At 44.4% G+C, this 21831-nt stretch overlaps 1 protein-coding gene across 1 annotated transcript in view; it reads left to right on the top strand.

Moving 5' to 3' along the window:
• Positions 1 to 2499: 2499 nt before the first annotated feature.
• Positions 2500 to 21831, top strand: part of casq2 (calsequestrin 2) — a 32409-nt gene continuing 13077 nt past the window's right edge. Inside the window, exons 1-5 of the mRNA XM_067992329.1 lie at positions 2500 to 2989; positions 3289 to 3373; positions 9357 to 9457; positions 17810 to 17921; positions 19160 to 19233. Of these exons, the coding sequence (XP_067848430.1) occupies positions 2750 to 2989; positions 3289 to 3373; positions 9357 to 9457; positions 17810 to 17921; positions 19160 to 19233 (612 nt within the window). The 5' untranslated portion in view covers positions 2500 to 2749. The remainder of the gene's footprint in view (positions 2990 to 3288; positions 3374 to 9356; positions 9458 to 17809; positions 17922 to 19159; positions 19234 to 21831) is intronic.

The raw sequence follows: 21831 nt of genomic DNA on the forward strand, positions 1-21831 counted from the left end.
GAGTAGTGAGGCAAATAGCATAGATGTATTTAAAGGGAAGCTAGATAAGCACATGAGGGATAAAAGAATGGAAGGGTATCCTGATAGGGTTAGACGAAGTGGGGAGGGAGGAGGTTTGTGTGGAGTATAAATGCTGGCATAGACCAGTTGGGCCGAATGGCCTGTTTCTGTGCTGTATTTTCAATGTAACTCGATGTAATCTCTATGAAATACAAAACAAAATCCTGGAGATTATGTCATCACATATAGTATAAATATTGAGTCTCAGGGACCATTAAATTTCATTTTGAGAAGTTAATCTGAGCTGAATCCACTCCTGTAATATGAATGTAGTATGTTATTTGAATAGTTTGTTTGACAATGGCGCTACTTTGGCCAAAGCTTTATTTCTGGGATAAGTTCCTAAATGCAGTTTTAATGAATCCCACACTTAATATAAGACTTCAAACTCCAACATCATACTTGGAAGTTAATTTCATATGTTGATCACTGCGTGAAGAGGAGGTTCCTGACATCTGTTTGGGACCAAGGTGGATCTCCAGTTGGGGGACTAGTAAATATGGTGGAACCCGGTTCCGCCAAAATTCCATCACATTTTGTTCTGGTGTGCCCAGTGGAGGAGGGGGGGGGCAAGTGTGCAAATCTTCTGCCCATCCCCATACATCTAGGGGGCATATCTGAAGGAGTTCCTAAGCTATCCCAAGAATTCCACCCAGTACAACCTTGCATGAGATCTGCTAAAAGGCCCCAAAACTACAAAAGGCAAAAGTAATGAACCCTGAGGGGATTGGTTAGCTTAAACAGAAGTCCCTGTGGCTCGATTTGGAGCTGAAGAAAAAAACTTACCCTGTCTGTTGGGCTCTTCCCAGTCCTCTCTTAGCTCTTGGAGTGGCATGGAACTGTTCCGGCACTCTGTTGGAACGGGTGCCAAAGATGTACTCTTGTAGGTGCCGTCAACCCGTCCAATGAATGCAGGTGAAGGGTTATGAAAGAGTGAATAGGAGAGACTATTTCCTTTGGGAGTTGGTGACAAGGTCATCAATTTAAAATTGTCACTAAAAGAATGAGGACAAAGGTTATGAGAGATGTCCTTATGCAGAAGGTTGTTGGATTGTAGAAGGCTTTGCAATAGGGAATCCTTCAAGCAAACAATTGCATTTTTTAATAGAAAAGTGGATAAATATTTGAAACAGATGAAGATATGGGGAGAACAACACAGCAGGATTCGTTTTGGATTGCTTCAGCATACAGCTGGCACAGACATGATGGGCTGAATGGCTTTCTTCTGTGCTGTTTATCGATCTATATATAGTCATTTACTGCGACTCAAAGCCCAGATCTCTCTGGTTGATTCTGTCATAATCATGGAAAATGTTTACAATCCACTGGGCATAAATTACACACATAATGCATAATATATATTGTGCATTTCTGAATCTGAATAAAAACATGTATGCACATGTTATCCAGATGACATTTTGACCCTGAATGTGGAATGATTGCCATACAGTTCAATGGATGGCGCTGTTCTTCAGTTTCCATCAAACAGAAACTTTGTTGTCGCGGGGGTCAAACCACCTGTTACTGACCCTCAGAGGAAGACAGAGGAAGGCTCCTTTTTGTCGACCTGCCAATCGTCAGCCGCAATATTTCACTGACATTTATTTATAACGTTACAACCCTGAGAATGCTGTACTGTGCTGTTCCCGTGAGTACAGTGAGAAGATACAATTGTCGCCCATTGGTCCATTAATAATCAAAAGAAGTTTAATATAGTGTAATAAGTAATACACATTTAATTAACAGAAACCAGACTCATTGTAAATAACAAGCTTGTATTTATCCTTGCATTTGTTTAGTTACTACAGAATTTTACCAGCACTGTATTTTAAAACACAGCCATGAAATATAATTCCTTTAAAACAAAGTGTACCGAATAATATTAATACTCTACAACTCTCAGGAGACCAGGCTTTAAATGGAATTATTTTACATGATGATAATTTCATGTTAATTTTGCTGTTGCGAATAATTGTGCAAATTAATCTCGATTTATTAAAACGCATTCAGCGAAAGACCACTATATCCCTCCAAATGACACAGCCAGATCGTGTTGCCAGTGTTACAGATCCTACAATGATCTATCTGGCTGCCCTCCTGGGTATGGCTCCAATGGTCTATATAAAGCAGAATTGTACAATCATTCACTCCGCCTGCGTGTGAAGAATTCTCTCCTCATCCCTTAACCTTTCCAAACAGCGTCAACGTGACAAAATGGAAACATAATCTGCGCTCAGCGACAGTTGCATTGAGAAATGGAAGGTAACGTTAATGTCACACTGATAGGTGGTCTTTACAGTTTGGACTTTCTGTCTGAAAGGTCACACTCCCCCCTCCCCCTCCTCTCCCCTCCCCCCGAAAAGCCCATCATATGAGGATGGCGAATCCCCTCTCGACTCGTGCCTTTGCTCTTTCAATACAATGTATTTTTAGCTGGAAACAACTGGCTTCTTAAAATGGAGCTTGAAATGGTAAGGGAGCAGGAGGTGGTACTTGAGGTATCTGGGCTCTGCCTCCATCTATTCTTTCTCCAAGGGCTGTTCTAACTTTGTTCTCTCTCTCCCTATTTCTCTGATCAGGAGTTATAACGAGGACTGAAGGAGAAAGGCAAAATATTTTCGGTGAAGCAATTTTATGATTTCTGCCGGCTCTTTTTTTTTGTGAATAATATATAACCTTAACTTTTACAATGAAGGCTATCTGGCTTTGTTTGGCGACTTTCTCTTTCGCCTGCATCAGCTGTAGAGCGGAAAGTGGGCTTGAATTCCCCAAGTACGATGGAAAAGACAGAGTTTCCGATGTCGACATGAAAAACTACCAGAAGGTTTTGGAAAAGTATGATATCCTGTGCCTGTTGTATCACGCGGCGGTCCCTGCTGGAGATAAAGTTGCTCAGAGACGGTTTGACCGAGTAGAACTGGTGCTAGAGGTGAGGCATGATTTGGAGGGGGGTGGGCTTCAAACTTTTATAGAAAATGGTCACAATGATATCAAAAATTAAAGGCACTGTAATATAGTGACACATGAAACAAAGTGGTTAAAAACATTCTCAGCAACATGTTTACTGGTGATGATTGGTCAATAAAATAGGAGAGCAAATTAAAACACAAGAACTTTGATAAATTCCATGCTTTTTCATTGTAGTGAAGTTGATAATGTGACATCTGAACACTCCCAAGAGACCAACGCTAACAGTTTCTGTTTCTTTCCCTTGTCTTTTGGAGACAGCTGGCAGCTCAGGTCTTGCAAGACAAAAACATTGGATTCGGGCTTGTAGATGAGAAGAAAAATGCAAAGTTGGCTAAGAAACTGGGTGAGAAACAAAATATTAAAGTAATCGGCACTTTGTAATGTTAAATATTTAAAAACTCCTGAGATAACCCCACCCTACCGACTGCTGACACTGCTAAATATAATAGGCTTGTGATAAGTGACCAGAGACTGTTAGGACAGTAATTTAAATAAAAGCTTTATAAAAAGAGGTGAATGTATCAAAAAAAGTCCATTTCATTTCTGAATTGTTTATTCAAGCCAATGTGCCACGTGGTGTATTCCATAAATGAACAATTTAAAAGTGAACTATTGTTACTTAAGCAATCCATCTCCACTCCATTATTTACTTCCCTTTCCCTTATTTTCTCACAATCGAGAACAGATGTAGCCTCTTTAAGCTCATAGCCAATCAATTTAAGACTCAATCCCATTCTTATTCTTTGAGCTCTTCCAATGGTTATGTCTTATTTTGTGAGTACAATCACGAAGTCTGTATACAGCATACAAGTGTAGTGTAATCTGTGTTTTGCAGATTGTCAGCGTCACTGCCTTGGATTTGCCCACTAGGCTTCTATTTGTACAATGTAACCTATTTGCCTTGGAAAATACTACCATGGAATATGACAATAATTTCTGCATTTGGCCAACAAACACAACCTTATCTGTTTTGTGCTGGATCGTTTTTAAATGAAATACCTTATGTTGTGTAAGCAAGTTTATTAATTTTAGCCGCAAGTACATTATCTAACATTTTTCAATATAAATATGATGTACTGTTCATCTGGCCAATTGGTTTGGAGGGTTTGGATATTTCTGACATCGTCAAAACATCCTGGCCTAGAAATTTGATTGCACCAAAGCCATTTCTCGAGCGCCAAACGGGCACATAAGCCTCCAATATGGCAGGCAGGAAGCATGCTATCATTTCAAGCCGGAAGTGTGCTGACCACCATATTGGATCGGGCTTCTCCATAGATGTCAGGAACACATGCCAGAATTATTTCAAACAACAAATAAGATGTAAATAAGGGCCTTACGCTTGTTGGAGAACCTTTTTCTGATTTTGGTAAGCCCCAGCTCCAGACTCGCCACCTGCTAAAGCCACCCAGTAACTCGTGGCACTATTAGGCAGGAAGAACCCTTCATCAGCACTGTTTAAAGAGATCATGCAGTAATTACAGATTAGTTGCTGGTTTGTCATTTCAGGCTGTTGGATAACTTGTGGGTGTTTTTTGTCTTGTTTTCTATCTCTGGAAAGTTAAGTTTGTGTGCTGAGAAGAATATTTTGCTGGTGTTGCACTGTTTTTGGCTGCTTTATAAACAGTTTGACTGCAGTCATGGTAAGGTTGCCTTTGGGACTGGATGAGGTGGAGAGCAGCAAGGAATACAACAGAGAGCAGGAGCAGCTGCAACATGAGGAAGGAGGAGGTGGACACTGTGTAGGAGACCATACCCACAGTGGGTATTCAGGGAGAAGTTCTCCTACATGAACTTCACTGAGGAGCAATGTATGAGGTGCCTTTGTTTCACAAAGGAGGCTGTCACCAATTTATGTTACCTGCTGTAGCCACAACTCCAGCCTTGTGCCAGGGCATGGACAGCACTGCCTGTGGCTGTCGAGGTCGTCATGGCCCTTAACAGTTATGTTGTGGGCTCTTTGCGGGCTGCAGCAGCGACATATCACAGTTCGAAGTCCACCGCTGTATCAGGCAGGTCACTGAGGCTCTCTACACCAGGAGGAACACCGACATCTCATTCCTCATGGACAGAACGAAGCATGGTGAGAGAACACTAGGCTTTGCCCGCATGGCCAGCTTCCCCGGGGGCAAGGTGTCATAGACTGCAGCCACATTGCCTTCTGTGCCCCCCATCACCAGCCTGGCACCTTTATCAATCGAAAGAGATTTGATTCCCTTAACGTACAGCTGGTTTGTGATCACAATCATGACTCATTCATCCTGCGCCAGTCCTCTGTGCTGCCTTTATTCCAGCAAGACCATCAAGTTACAGGCTGGTTATCAGACGATAAGGCTATCCTTTAGACATGGCTCCTGACTCCTGTCAGGAACCCAACGCAGCCACAGAGCAAAACTGCAATGAGCGCCATGCCGCCACAAGAAATGTTATGGAACTAACAATTGGCGAGCTCAAGCAATGCTTCCGCTGCCTAGACCAGAGGGGGTGGCCATGAATAAATATGGAGGGAGAGACTTAGGGAGGACAGGAGGCAGTGAATTTAGAGGAGTGAAGGCAAGGGGAGCTGAGATGGAGATTGAAATCACTGAGGATAAGGAGTCGCTCAGTGCAGAGGCTGAGGAAGGGAGGGTATCTTGGGGAGAAACTTGGGTGGGGCTTGAGGAAACATTAGACAACGACAATTTTAAAAATGAGGTGAGAGGGGTGGAATAGGGTAAGTTACTCGATGGAGAATAATGTGCCAGAGGAGTAGGTGGAGAGACCAAGGTGTAACTAGGTGATAATGGCTACATCATCATCGCAGTAGCTTTGGTTAGGGAGTTGATGGAAAGTATAGGAGGAGCCGAGAGGAAAAGAAGGAGCTGGAAGTAATGGGCGTGGGTCCGGAGTGATGGCCAAAATGTGTATGCGAATGGCACCAAGTGGATCAGTGCAAATGATGGAAAATGGGACCTATGATTCACTATGTCATTACTACCTTATTTGAATGCATCTGCCGAAAAATGGGTGGGCATTTCTTCTGGCTATGAGAAAGTGGGGCAGACTCACAAGTGGGCGGAGATCCAGTGTTACAGATCTCTGACCATTTACAATTGCTACCCACCCAATTAGTCCCACAGAATCAGCTGGTGGCTAGTGGAAAATCTGGACTAGAAAGTAATAGTAGGTTGTGACCTTACCACATTCAAGAGGAATAATATTGTTTGGGCTGTGTTAACCATTTTTGCACAAACACATCATTTGAATTTGTCTCTTCTGAAGGAATATTAATTTAAATTAAAAAGCTGCAATATAGCTGGTGGAAGCAAATAATTCTGCACAAAAGGATGGCGTTTGTATTTGCGGTGCTCATTTTCCTTACAGTCATCAACAAATACCACATAGGCAGACATGACACTGCCTTCTGATAACCAGTGGAAGGAATCTGAAGAATCCTGAAGGAGTCTAAAGTGTTGGTAATTATCCTGCCCGCACCTTCAGTGCTGTCGCGCAATGAAACTTTATTAGAATATTCTGTTGTCCCAAGAGAACACATTTATAAATAGAAATAAAAACAGAAAATGCTGAGATAAACTACAGTTTTACCCTAACCCTTTATGGCAATTGTGTTGAAGAGTAACATCTCAAATTTAAACCTATTTATCTATGCTTTTAAAAATGGGATGTTTTTGAAACAGGGTTGCACTTTGTAATCTAAGGCTACTTCACAGTTATTAGCTCTTTAAAAAAGATGCACACGATCACATTGGCTGGCAGCTTAAAGTAAAAATCATAGATAAGACTTTAAGAGCTAAAGTGCATTTTCTTAAGTTGCTGTGCTACACTAAAGGATCTTTCAGCTGAGAATGCATCGCTCCTATTAACAATAAAAGGCTGACTGGAAGTGTGACCAGATTGCTGTCAGAACGTACTGCCAAGTAGCACAAGTTGAATAGAGGTGTGAAAAGGCGATAACAATAACAGTAGTGTTTACGTGATATGGAAAATGTCCCTCAATACGGATTAAGTGGTAGGAGTACATTCTTATCTTGCTTCAAAGGAACAACATCTGGTATTGCTCTTATAAAGTTTAATAATTGTTCTTGTAAGTTGCCTTGGCTGTTGCTAACCTGTACCTAAACTCCATTTGGATTTAGGTAAGCACTGCATATTGGGCAAACAGGAACTCTACCTGTGTATATATGCTATCTGCGTGGATTTTTCAGTAGTTTGGTTTCTCCTACAACTCATTTGAATAATTAATCATAGCTGCAAATGCAACTTTGCTCTTGTGCATGGAGCAATCCCAACTGGGCAAGCAAAATTTCCCACCATCAGGTCCAAATTAAACGTATGGGGACAAATATTTATTTTAGCCTTTATAAAGCTTCAAGGTTAATTTCAGATACCTGGGAGCCATGACCAAGACTTGAGGGAGGGGGAGAAGTGAAACAAACACAATAAAGATACACAAAATTGACTCTGTGGGCAAGTGATTGAGTGGTACAGTTTGCCCTTCAGAAGGGAGCTAAATGAGTTCCTGAATGAGGAGGACATCTCAAGTTATAGAAGGTAGGTGAGAGGTAACTTTAAATATAGGTATAAGTTATTGCATTCTCCTGGAACTTGCTCGATTGTCTTCAGGGGTCAGAGAAGAATTTCCTAAAGATTTTCTTAAATTGGCCTAAGGTTTTTTTTTTCTTTTCTTTCACCTTTCCCAGGAGATTGCATGACCCGGGGAGGGAGGTTGACGTAGGCTGCACTATGTCTGGATGGGACAGGCTGGATGGATCATTGGGTCCTTTCCTGTCCTTTTTCATATGCTCATAGATTCTGTTCCCCTGTTTCAGGGATGACTTAATGGACATCCAGCTGCATAAGGTGGGTGTGAAGCAGGTTGCCCAATTTGGCACTTCAGGGCACCCTTCCCAGAGAACACCAGGGCAATTTCTTGGCCGTGGATGGTAAGCACCTTAGTGTACACTACCTGCAGGACTGGGGAACAGATGGGAAAGAAAGTAGACAGAGAAATAGAACTTGCATTTATATAGCCCTTTCATGTTCACAGGTAATGAATTACTCTTGAAATGAAGTCACTGTTGTTATGTAGGCAAATATGGCAGACAATTTGCACACAGCAAGGTCCCAAAAACAACAGTGAGATAAATGACTATTTAATCTGTTTAGTGGTGTTGGTTGAGAGATAAATGTTGGCCAGGACACCAGCTCATCTTCAAACAATACCATGGGATCTTTTATATCCACTTCAACCGGCAGGCAGAGCTTTGGCTTAACATCTCATTTGAGAGATAGCACCTCTTGTTAATTGTATCCATTTGATTTATATCAATTAGTGTTAATTGTATTCAGGTAGTGCAGTTGCATTGTATCAATTGGCGACTCTCTTGTATCCATTTATATGAGAGCTTATCTAGGGTGTGGTGAGTGATGATCCACGTGAATAAAGGCTTGGAAGCAACTGAAGACCAGGCTCGAGTATTCTATCTTTCACCACCTGGCTATCCAATTTGTAACACCTCTGACCATGTAGCACTCCCTCAGTACCATACTGAATTGTCAGCCTAGATTGTGTGGCTCAAGTCCCAAAGAGGGGCTTGAACCTATGACCTTCTGTCCTGGAAGCAAGTGTACTACTACTGAGCCAAACTGACAGGATGGTACATTTAAAGGAATTTGGATGACCCTAAGGTTGATTCCTGCAAAGTGTTGCCTGTTTCACATGCACTCTACACTAGTCCCGATCATGGCACACATGGAGGTGTAAGTTTTAGATTATAGTGGGCATGGGTCTGTCTATGGAAATTGAATTTTGCTGTGAAAATGAATAGAGATTTGGGAGAAAGCTCAAATTGTGATAGTTATTCATCTCTTCGTTGTCTGCCTACATAACAAGTTACTTCATTTCAAAAGTAATTCATCGTGTGACACATATAAAACATGTGACTTGAGACATTTCAATCTGATTGGGTACAATATAAATGCAAGTATCGTATTAGCATTTTTAAAAAAAACCAATAAAATATAAAATTCCAGTATATTTACAACAGCAAATGAATTATAATGAAAAAGAAAAAATGACATTTTGTTGTGGTGGGTGGGGGGATAACCATAATTAGTATTGAATTGGAACAGCAATGTAATTAATATCTACAACTGAGTGGTAGCTGCTTGTTGAAACAGTGATGCCACTCAAAGCTGAACAGTAAAAGTCAATGTGATATTAAATCTCTCTGGTGGTTCAGTGCTGTGGAAATCTAAAGTGCTTCTTCATAGTGTCTAGTTTCTTAACTGTGTTCGGCTTCACTTACAGTCCCCATTTTTGATAGGTCTGATAGAAATCGGGAGCGTGTATATTTTTAAAGAGGATCACCTGATTGAGTATGATGGCGAGCTGTCTCCCGAAGTCCTGGTAGAATTTCTTCTGGATGTAAGTAAAAGAACTTATGTGGACACCAGTACCTTTCATAGTATGTACCTTATTTTTAAATGTTTAAATGTTTTTTGTTTTGTCAATTTTCTTGTGGCAAATGATTTCATGGCCACTTATACCTTGCCCAAGTAACCATTATTCATGTGCATGTGAGTGTCTGCTGCTATTCAATCATGCAGAACATTGTTGTTGAGTCCAATTTTTCCTCACCTGACATCCATACATGCACTTTCTAACAGAAGTCATTGGATAGCGATCAGGACCAGAATCTCAGATTGATTTTTCTGCTCCCCACCTCAGGACATGAGGCCAACTGTAGCACCCAATTGCTGCTTTAAATGCTGAACTATATAGCCAAAACAGTAGAGTACAGACCGGAGATATTGGTACTGAAACTGTATAGCGCTCTGGTCAGACCACATGTTGAGTATTGTGCCTAGTTCTGGTCACCGAGACGGGAGACATTCAAGTGCTGGAGGCAGTGCAGAGAAGAGCTACGAGGTTAATCTCCAGTGCTAAAGATCTGAGTTATGAGAAAAGACAAGAGACATGGGCTTTATAGTCTTGTACTGAGGCATCTGAGCCATGTTCTTTTTGAGGTACAGAAGATAGTTAAGGGAATGGAAAAGGCAAATGTGGAATATTGCTTTAAATTAAATTACAAGAGTAGTAGGGGGGACAAAGGGACGCAAATTCAAACTAGTAAAAGACAAAATTAGGACTAATATCAGAAAGTTCTTCACACAAAGAGTAATGAATGCATGGCATGGACTCCCGGAAGGACTAGTGGAGGCAAAATCCTTAAAGATTATAAACAATAAAGAGGATTTTACGGTCTTTATGGATGGATGAACTAAGATGGGCTAAATGGCCTTTCTCATTCGTAATTATCTTGTTATCAGCACAGACAGGGAATCAAACTTGTGACCTTGTGGCCTGTATGACTTAATACACACTGTGTAGTGTCTTTACCTGGTAGGTCAGCTTCTTATTTGTTCTCAGGATATAGACGACACTGGCAAGGCCACCAAGAGTGGCTCGGTAGCACCACTACTGACCGAGCTGGCCGAGTCCTGAAGGACATAGCTGCTAGACTGGGCCTGCGGCAGGTGGTGAGCGAACCAACACGAGGGAAAATCTTACTTGACCTCGTCCTCACCAATCTACCTGTCGCAAATGCATCTGTCCATGACAGTATTGGTAGGAGTGACCACCGCACAGTCCTCGTGGAGATGAAGTCCCGTCTTCGCACTGAGGACACCATCCAACGTGTTGTGTGGCACTACCACCGTGCTAAATGGGATAGATTCAGAATGGATCTAGCAGCTCAAAACTGGGCATCCATGAGGCGCTGTGGGCCATCAGCAGCAGCAGAATTGTATTCCAGCACAATCTGTAACCTCATGGCCCGGCATATTCCTCACTCTACCATTACCAACAAGCCAGGGGATCAACCCTGGTTCAATGAGGAGTGTAGAAGAGCATGCCAGGAGCAGCACCAGGCGTACCTAAAAATGAGGTGCCAACCTGGTGAAGCTACAACTCAGGACTACATGCATGCTAAACAGCGGAAGCAACATGGAATAGACAGAGCTAAGCGGTTCCACAACCAACGGATCAGATCAAAGCTCTGCAGTCCTGCCACATCCAGTCGTGAATGGTGGTGGACAATTAAACAACTAACGGGAGGAGGAGGCTCTGCAAACATTCCCATTCTCAATGATGGCGGAGTCCAGCACGTGAGTGCAAAAGACAAGGCTGAAGCGTTTGCAACCATCTTCAGCCAGAAGTGCCGAGTGGATGATCCATCTCAGCCTCCTCCCGATATCCCCACCATCACGGAAGCCAGTCTTCGGCCACTTCGATTCACTCCACGTGATATCAAGAAACGGCTGAGTGCACTGGATACAGCAAAGGCTATGGGCCCCGACAACATCCCAGCTGTAGTGCTGAAGACTTGTGCTCCAGAACTAGCTGCGCCTCTAGCCAAGCTGTTCCAGTACAGCTACAACACTGGCATCTACCCGACAATGTGGAAAATTGCCCAGGTATGTCCTGTCCACAAAAGGCAGGACAAATCCAATCCAGCCAATTACCGCCCCATCAGTCTACTCTCAATCATCAGCAAAGTGATGGAAGGTGTCATCGACAGTGCTATCAAGCGGCACTTACTCACCAATAACCTGCTCACCGATGCTCAGTTTGGCTTCCGCCAGGACCACTCGGCTCCAGACCTCATTACAGCCTTAGTCCAAACATGGACAAAAGAGCTGAATTCCAGAGGTGAGGTGAGAGTGACTGCCCTTGACATCAAGGCAGCATTTGACCGAGTGTGGCACCAAGGAGCCCTAGTAAAATTGAAGTTAATGGGTATCAGGGGGAAAACTCTCCAGTGGCTGGAGTCATACCTAGCACAAAGGAAGATGGTAGTGGTTGTTGGAGGCCAATCATCTCAGCCCCAGGGCATTGCTGCAGGAGTTCCTCAGGGCAGTGTCCTGGGCCCAACCATCTTCAGCTGCTTCATCAATGACCTTCCCTCCATCATAAGGTCAGAAATGGGGATGTTCGCTGATGACTGCACAGTGTTCAGTTCCATTCGCAACCCCTCAGATAATGAAGCAGTCCGAGCCCGCATGCAGCAAGACCTGGACAACATCCAGGCTTGGGCTGATAAGTGGCAAGTAACATTCGTGCCAGACAAGTGCCAGGCAATGACCATCTCCAACAAGAGAGAGTCTAACCACCTCCCCTTGACATTCAACGGCATTACCATCGCCGAATCCCCCACCATCAACATCCTGGGGGTCACCATTGACCAGAAACTTAACTGGACCAGCCATATAAATTCTGTGGCTACGAGAGCAGGTCAGAGGCTGGGTATTCTGCGGCGAGTGACTCACCTCCTGACTCCCCAAAGCCTTTCCACCATCTACAAGGCACAAGTCAGTGTGATGGAATACTCTCCACTTGCTTGGATGAGTGCAGCTCCAACAACACTCAAGAAGCTCGACACCATCCAAGATAAAGCAGCCCTCTTGACTGGCACCCCATCCACCACCCTAAACATTCACTCCCTTCACCACCGGCGCACTGTGGCTGCAGTGTGCACCATCCACAGGATGCACTGCAGCAACTCGCCAAGGCTTCTTCAACAGCACCTCCCAAACCCGCGACCTCTACCACCTAGAAGGACAAGAGCAGCAGGCGCATGGGAACAACACCACCTGCACGTTCCCCTCCAAGTCACACACCATCCCGACTTGGAAATATATCGCCGTTCCTTCATTGTCGCTGGGTCAAAATCCTGGAACTCCCTTCCTAACAGCACTGTGGGAGAACCGTCACCACATGGACTGCAGCGGTTCAAGAAGGCGGCTCACCACCACCTTCTCGAGGGCAATTAGGGATGGGCAATAAATGCTGGCCTCGCCAGCGACGCCCACATCCCATGAACGAATAAAAAAAAATTAAAAAAATTATCCATCCCTAGTTGCCCTGTGAACGTGGTGGTGAGCCTTCTACTTGAACTGGCACAGTCCTTGTGGTGTTGGCGCTTCTACAATGTTCTTAGGTAGGGAATTCCAGGATATTAATCCAGCGGCAATGAAGGAACAGCGCTATATGTCTAAGTCAGGATGGTGTGTGACTTGGAGAGGACTTGGAGGTGATGGTTCTCCCATGACATTACTGCTTTTGTCCTTCATGGAAGTAGATGTCATTGGGAGGAAAGTGTTGTCGAAGTAACCTTGGTGAGTTGCTGTAGTGCATCCTGTGGATCATACATACTCCAGCCACAGTGTGCTGGTGGTGGAGGGGGTAAATATTGAGTCCAGTGACAGGGGCGACAATCAAGCAAACTGCTCAAAGCTGGCTGGTGTTGAGCTTCTTAAATGTTGTTGCACCTGCACCCATCCAGGGGAGTGGTGAGTATTCCATCACACTCCTGACTTGAGCCTTGTAGATGGTGGAGAGGCTTTGAGAGGTATGGAAGTGAGCCACTCATCATAGAATACCCAGCCGTTGCCCTGCCCTTGTGGTCATGGCGTTGTTGTTTTGATTCAGTTCAACTTCTGGTCAGTGGTGACCCCAAGATGTTAATGGTGAGATACTTGGTGAGGGTGGTGGTATTGAAGGTGAGTGGGAGATGGACGGGCTTTCTCTTGTTTGAGGTGGTCATTATTGGGCACTTATTTAGCATCAATATTAACTGCCACTTGTCAGCCCAAGTCTGGATGTTATCCAGGTCCTGCTGTGAGCTGACATGGGCTGCTTCATTATCAGAGGGGTTGTGAATGGAGCTAAACACTGTGGCAATCATCAGCCAACAGCCCTACTCCTAACTTTACGACAAAGAGAAGGTCGTTGCTGAAGATGGGAGGTTTACTTTCAAATTATAACTAAATTCACTTAGAAGATATTCTAAAGCTCTAAATTATAAATTGGGATTATCAAAATCTTGACTTTAAAGCTGTGACATATCGGGGGAGATTTTTACTGGCACCGCTGGGCCAGTGCTACTAAAAGAACTCTAATACCTGCAGTACTAATTATAATACCAATGGAGACTTCTTGCTTGATCTGTGGAGGTAAAGATAGCTTTGCCTTCTGATCGGTTTTATTTTGCTTTCTCTTACTGCAAAACAAGAGGGAGAGAAAGCAGCTGGGGGTTATTCATAATCATTTTAAATGAACCATTTATCATTTTATAAATCCCATGAATGTCGCCCAGCGTACCGTCCTGTTCACACCCATCCAGCGCTCACAAAAAAGCCTCTGCACTCTGATTAACAGAATTGTTTTCGCCACAGAACAAGGGGTATGTGGAATAGACTCTCAGATAAAGCAATTAATGCAGTGTAGTTAACACCTCACCACCACTCCTCCCCGATCCCCACCGCTCCTCCCCCGATCCCCACCGCTCCTCCCTCGATCCCCACCGCTCCTCCCCCGATTGCCAGCGCCTCCCCCCCAATCACCACCACTCCCCCCTGAACGTCAGCGCCCCCCTGCTCGCCAGCACCCGCCCAATCACCATCGCTCCTCCCCGATAGCCAGCGCCCCTCCAATCACCACCGCTTCCCCCGATCGCCACCGCTCCTCCCCGATCACCAGCGCCCCGCCAATCACCATCGCTCCTCCCTGATCACCAGCGCCCCGCCAATCGCCACCGCTCCTCCCCAATCGCCACTGCTCCCCCCCCCCCGATCACCAGCGCCCCGCCAATCACCATCGCTCCTCCCCAATCGCCACTGCTCCCCCCCCGATCACCAGCGCCCCGCCAATCACCATCGCTCCTCCCTGATCACCAGCGCCCCGCCAATCACCATCGCTCCTCCCTGATCACCAGCGCCCCGCCAATCACCATCGCTCCTCCCTGATCACCAGCGCCCCGCCAATCACCATCGCTCCTCCCTGATCACCAGCGCCCCGCCAATCACCATCGCTCCTCCCTGATCACCAGCGCCCCGCCAATCGCCACCGCTCCTCCCCAATCGCCACTGCTCCCCCCACCGATCGCCAGCGCCCTGCCAATCGCCACCGCTCCTCCCCAATCACCAGCGCCCCGCCAATCACCACCGCTCCTCCCCAATCACCAGCGCCCCGCCAATCACCACCGCTCCTCCCTGATCACCAGCGCCCCGCCAATCACCATCGCTCCTCCCTGATCACCAGCGCCTCCCCAATCACCATCGCTCCTCCCCGATCACCAGCACCCCCCCAATCACCATCGCTCCTCCCTGATCACCAGCACCCCCCCAATCGCCACCGCTCCTCCCTGATCACCAGCGCCCCCCCAATCGCCACCGCTCCTCCCCAATCGCCACCGCTCCCCCCCCCGATCGCCAGCGCCCCCCAATCACCAGTGCCTCTCCAATCGCCACCACTCCCCCCCCCGATCGCCAGTGCCCCCCCAATTGACACCGCTCCTGCCCGATCGTCAGTGCCCCCCCCCCCGATCACCACCGCCCCCCGCCCCCCCGATCGTCGCCGCTCTCCTTCCAATCGCCGCCACTCCCCCCCCATAATCACCTCCGCTCTCCCCCCGATCGCCTTGGCTCTCCCCCCGATCGCTGCCCCTCTCCCCCCGTTTTCTGCTCCTCCCCCCCTAATCACCACCACTCTTCCCTCGCGCCGACACTCCCCCCCGCCAATCACCGCCACTCTCCCTGCGATCGCCGCCGCACCCCCACCGGGCAAAGACATTCACTCCGTCGATGAAAAAGCAGTTTTCCACTTTCACCAGACTGCTGCCGGAGAAGAAATAGCGGGGGCTGGCTCTTAGGAGAACGGGGCTAATTTTTGCTAATTCAACTGGGAAACTCCCTAACAGCAGAGGAGCACCTCGGGTTTGCTGTTCCTCAGCCCTCACCTGCACCTATAAGAACAGAGTACCATCCTTTTGACACAATGGAAGAGCATGTGCGAAAGGGTGATGGATGCGAAAAATGCTTTAAATTGACCACTAAGAGGATGTAGGAGTTTCCACTAGCTTTGTGCCATGCTTGATAGGTCCCATAAGAATGTTTGGAAAAATAAGGAGCATTCTTATCTTCACCTTCCTTCTGATACCAGCAAATGTCTTCCTCATTTGCAGCCTGGCTTGGCCAAGCAGCTCCCTCCATGCAGCTTACATCTGTGTGTTTACTGGTGGGTGGCCTTCAGCTCCAAATAATCCACCCTCCTTTGGCCCACGTCCTGCAACAGAACCTCCAGCTGCTCATCAATAGGGGCAGTGTCCCTGCTGTGCCACCACGAACAGTCACTACACTTTTTTGTCACCATCACAACTTTCTCTTTTACTGAGAGTTGTTGCTCGTTAAGATCTGGATTTTATGCTCTCCAGCTCAGTGTGCTTTCGGCCTAACTCAATGATCAAGCTTTTCATGTGCCAGTAGCCTATACAAATTTAGAGGAGAGACTCCCATCAGAAAATTATGTGCAGCTTACCCTCTGAACAAGTGAGAGTGTTCCCATGGGTCAGCTCAACTCCATTTTGGCATTGATCAGAAAATTGGATCTATAATGTTATATTGAGGACACATTATAAAGTTGATGGAACGAGTTTCCATGTTTACAGTATATAATTTGCGTCATAATGGCTCTCTTTTCCCCGCATATATGAGGTAGTTGGTTTGTAGAGGCACAAGAACATCAATTATATGATGCATCATCGTTACTTGGAGTCTGCAGCACAGAAACAGGCTATTCAGCTCAACTGGTTCATGCCGGCATTTATGCTCCATACGAGTCTCCTCCCTCCCTACTTCATCTAACCCTATCAGCATATCCTTCTATTTCTTTCTCCCTCGTATGCTTATGCTATTTGCCTCAACTATTTCTTGTGGTAGCGCGTTCCACATTGTTACCACTCTTTGGGTAAAGAAGTTTCTCCTGAATTCCCTATTGGATTTATCAGTGACTATTTTATATTTATGACCTCTAGTTTTGGACTCCCCCACAAGTGGAAATATTTTCTCTATGTCTATCCTATCAAACCCTATCATTATCTTAAAGACCTCTATCAGGTCACCCCTCAACCTTCTCTTTTCTAGAGAAAAAGAGCCCCAGCCAATTCTGCTATCATCCACATGAATCTTTTTTGCACCTACTCCAATGTCTCTATATCCTTTTTATAATATGGAGACCAGAACTGTGCACAGTACTCCAAGTGTGGTCTAACCAAGGTTAGTTTCTTTCTTTAATTTTTCTTGACATATTTTGGTGATTTTTTTTGTTAGTTAAGGTGAGAGATGTCAGTACTGGGAGTGAAACACTTTTCCACATTGGGCACTCAGTGTCAGGATCAAACAGTCCAAGGTCAGGTACAACACGGCCAGACGTAGGGTAGCGATCTCTGTCTGTGCCCTAATAATGTGCCTTAACCCTTCCTCAAGTGGAGACTGGAGCTCTGGCTCTGAATTCTGGGTCGACATCCAGTGGGATACTGAAGTCCGGTGGGTGTGGTTGGCCCCCTCCTTTTTTGGGTTGTGGGAGCCCATAAAACCCTCCCGCAATATAGGACTAACCACCCTATCAGCTGGTATAAAGATGGTTACAGCTATGGAAGGAGCGAATACATCGCAGCCTGTCAGACTGTGAATCAGCCTGAAAATCCTTCCGCTACTTCACACTATACGAAAACAATAACAACAACCCTTCCTCAGAAGAGCACCTCTTACTGCACCAGTGTAGTAAAATGAAGCGTTATGAGTTGGTCATATCCACAATACAGCTGTATTTCGTTCAGAATTTTGTGGGCAAATTATTGGAGGACTTTTTTTTAATACAGAAAAAATAATATTGCTTAATACTGAGATCAATGCCAGAGCATTTTTTTTTTGTCAACAGGTGACAGAAGACCCAGTGGAAATCATTGAATCTCGGGCGGAGGTTCGCTCTTTTGAAAGAACTGACGAAGTGATCAAATTGATCGGATACTTTAAAAGTGAAGTTTCTGAACGTGAGTCATCGCCAACCATAACCTCCAACCCAAAGACCTGCTGTGCCACTGTTACTTTAACCTGCAGAGATGGATGGAAAGGCATCACTTTACAAGTTTAACCTAAATGTGAAAGATTTTGTAACTGCAGAAAACATTGACTTAATAATATAAAATGTCGAGGTATAAAACAAACACAATTTGAGCTGTGCCTACATTATGGCTATTGCTAAAGTAATGTGAATTTATCTAAACACACAAGGAAGCTCACAGTGGACCCCCTGAATCTGTGCTTTGTGTAAACTTCATTATATTTTGCTCTTTGAGTAAAATTTAAAAATTCTTTAAACTTGGGGAGGATTAGAAATGACAATTTAATAAAGGAATTGAGGTTGGAAATTACTGTCAGATCTTGGCAATAGAATAATTAATTTGCTCATAATTATCTGTTCCATGGAATGCTAGAATGTTTTCTTTGAGTGTTGTATTCAATGCACATAGTTAATAATGAACCATAAAGTGTGCCATTTTGCTGTGCCAATAATTTGTACCCCTGTGCTCTACTTTAATCAAGGCATTAACCTGTTTAAAAGGGTCAACTCTTCTGTTAAAATAGCGGGCAAAATAATTTGTAAAAGGATATAAGGTGGACAGTAATTTCTACCTGATGTTCTTTAAATTTATATGCAGACAAATATAACCCGATGTTTTAAACAGTTTTAAAACATCTTATGACCATCAAACCCGCTTTTTACACCTCCCTGCAAAAAAAAATTCAATACCAGATTAGTGTTAAAATATCAATTTATATCTTAGTTCAGGAGAAAGTTTTAAAAAGGTGCAGGTCTGACTGACTATCTGACTTTTGAAATAGAAGCAAAATCCCATTGTTTGAATACTTCGAATTGGAGAAACGTTACTGCTGACAGGTTAAGCAGCTGCAAGTTATATGATAGCTTGTCTTTTTATTATACACAGCAATTCATCCATTATCAGTCTGGATTACAGATGCAGGCCCATACAGACTTACAGGGGAATTTTAACAGTGATGGCATATAGAATTCTCCAATGATGCCTGTGAAAAATTGGCAGCAATTCATAACACCCCCCCACCCTAGCTCCCCCATGGATTTTTGGAGCCAGTGTATAATGTTCTTACAAAATCACATATCTTTTTAAAATACATGAAATAGTCTAATCTATATTTCTATCATAGTCTCTTCCTTCCTCTCCTATTTTGTCTCTTCTTTCTAATGCAGATTACAAAGCATTCGAAGATGCAGCAGAGCACTTCCACCCTTATATTAAGTTTTTTGCAACTTTTGATAAAGGGGTGAGTAATTCATTTGTCTCTAATTATTTATCTGTTCCATGGGTTGCCAGGATGTCTTGTGTTGATGTTGTATACAGTGTGCATTTAGGAAATAGTGAACAAAAACGTGTGTATGCCATTGTCATTTTACTGTGCCAATCATTGTTTTGGCATAAAGCAAAGCCAAATGCCAAAGCAATCTTTAATAAAATGCTGATCTACATACTCTTGACATTTCACTCCCATTAAATCCAGTTAAAAAGTACAAATTTAAGCCAAACAAAAAACAATACTGTAACATTGTCACTAATTACATTAGGAACACTGTTAAATGGAACATTCTAAAACCATGAATTCTTCCAGACTGCTCTGTCCAGTTTACAAGAGTCCAATATTGTGTCGTATTATCTGTCTCATCATCCCTGTTTCATTCTCATGCTTTCTGTTTTTGTCTACGTCTTTATCTCTATCCCTATCCCTCTCTTTAAGGATATAAGAAATAGGAGCAGGAGTAGGCCAATCGGCCCCTCGAGCCTGCTCCGCCATTCAATAAGATCATGGCTGATCTGATCCTAACCTCAAATTTAAATTCATGTCCAATTTCCTGCCCGCTCCCCGTAACCCCTAATTCCCTTTACTTCTAGGAAACTGTCTATTTCTGTTTTAAATTTATTTAATGATGTAGCTTCCACAGCTTCCTGGGGCAGCAAATTCCACAGACCTACTACCCTCTGAGTGAAGAAGTTTCTCCTCATCTCAGTTTTGAAAGAGCAGCCCCTTATTCTAAGATTATGCCCCCTAGTTCTAGTTTCACCCATCCTTGGGAACATCCTTACCGCATCCACCCGATCAAGCCCCTTCACAATCTTATATGTTTCAATAAGATCGCCTCTCATTCTTCTGAACTCCAATGAGTAGAGTCCCATTCTACTCAACCTCTCCTCATATGTCCACCCCCTCATCCCCGGGATTAACCGAGTGAACCTTCTTTGTACTGCCTCGAGAGCAAGTATGTCTTTTCTTAAGTATGGACACCAAAACTGTATGCAGTATTCCAGGTGCGGTCTCACCAATACCTTATATAACTGCAGCAATACCTCCCTGTTTTTATATTCTATCCCCCTAGCAATAAAAGCCAACATTCCATTGGCCTTCTTGATCACCTGCTGCACCTGCATACTAACTTTTTGATTTTCTTGCACTAGGGCCCCCAGATCCCTTTGTACTGCAGTACTTTCCAGTTTCTCGCCATTAAGATAATAACTTGCTCTCTGATTTTTCCTGCCAAAGTGCATAACCTCACATTTTCCAATATTGTATTTCATCTGCCAAATCTCCGCCCGCTCACCCAGCCTGTCTATATTCCCTTGTGGGTTTTTATGTCCTCCTCACTCTCTACTTTCCCTCCCATCTTTGTATCATCTGCAAACTTTGATATGTTACACTCGGTCCCCTCCTCCAAATCATTAATATAGATTGTAAAGAGTTGGGGACCCAGCACCGACCCCTGCGGAACACCACTGGCTACTGGTTGCCAGTCCGAGAATGAGCCATTTATCCCAACTCTCTGCTTCCTGTTAGACAACCAATCCTCCACCCATGCCAGAATATTACCCCCAATCCAGTGATTCTTTATTTTGAGCAATAATCTTTTATGTGGCACCTTGTCGAATGCCTTCTGGAAGTCTAAATACACTACATCCACTGGTTCCCCTTTATCCACTCTGCACGTTATGTCCTCAAAGAACTCAAGCAAATTTGTCAGACATGACTTCCCCTTCATAAAGCCATGCTGACTTTGTCCTATTAAATTATGTTTATCCAAATGTTCCGCTACTGTCTCCTTAATAATAGACTCCAGAATTTTACCAACCACAGATGTTAGGCTAACTGGTCTATAATTTCCAGCCTTCTGCCTACTACCCTTTTTAAATAAGGGTGTTACATTAGCAGTTTTCCAATCTGCCGGGACCTTTGCCGAGTCCAGAGAATTTTGGAAAATTATTACCAAAGCGTCCACAATCCCTACTGCCACTTCCCTCAAGGATGGGTGAAACTGGAACTAGGGGGCATAATCTTAGAATAAGGGGCTGCTCTTTCAAAACTGAGATGAGGAGAAACTTCTTCACTCAGAGGGTAGTAGGCCTGTGGAATTTGCTGCCCCAGGAAGCTGTGGAAGCGACATATTTAAATAAATTTAAAACAGAAATAGACAGTTTCCTAGAAGTAAAGGGAATTAGGGGTTACGGGGAGCGGGCAGGAAATTGGACATGAATTTAGATTTGAGGTTAGGATCAGATCAGCCATGATCTTATTGAATGGCGGAGCAGGCTCGAGGGGCCGATTGGCCTACTCCTGCTCCTATTTCTTATGTTCTTATGTTAAGACCCTAGGATGTAAGCCATCAGGTCCAGGGGATTTATCCGCCTTGAGACCCATTAATTTACTGAGTACCAATTCCTTAGTGATTTTAATCGTATTAAGCTCCTCCCCCCCTAGAGCCCCCTGTTTGTCCAGTGTTGGGATATTCTTAGTGTCCTCTACCGTGAAGACTGAAACAAAATATTTGTTCAGCATTTTTGCCATCTCCGTGTTTCCCACCATTAATTTCCCGGTCTC

The sequence above is a fragment of the Heptranchias perlo genome, chromosome 11, assembly GCF_035084215.1.
Source record: "Heptranchias perlo isolate sHepPer1 chromosome 11, sHepPer1.hap1, whole genome shotgun sequence".
Classification (NCBI taxonomy): domain Eukaryota; kingdom Metazoa; phylum Chordata; class Chondrichthyes; order Hexanchiformes; family Hexanchidae; genus Heptranchias; species Heptranchias perlo.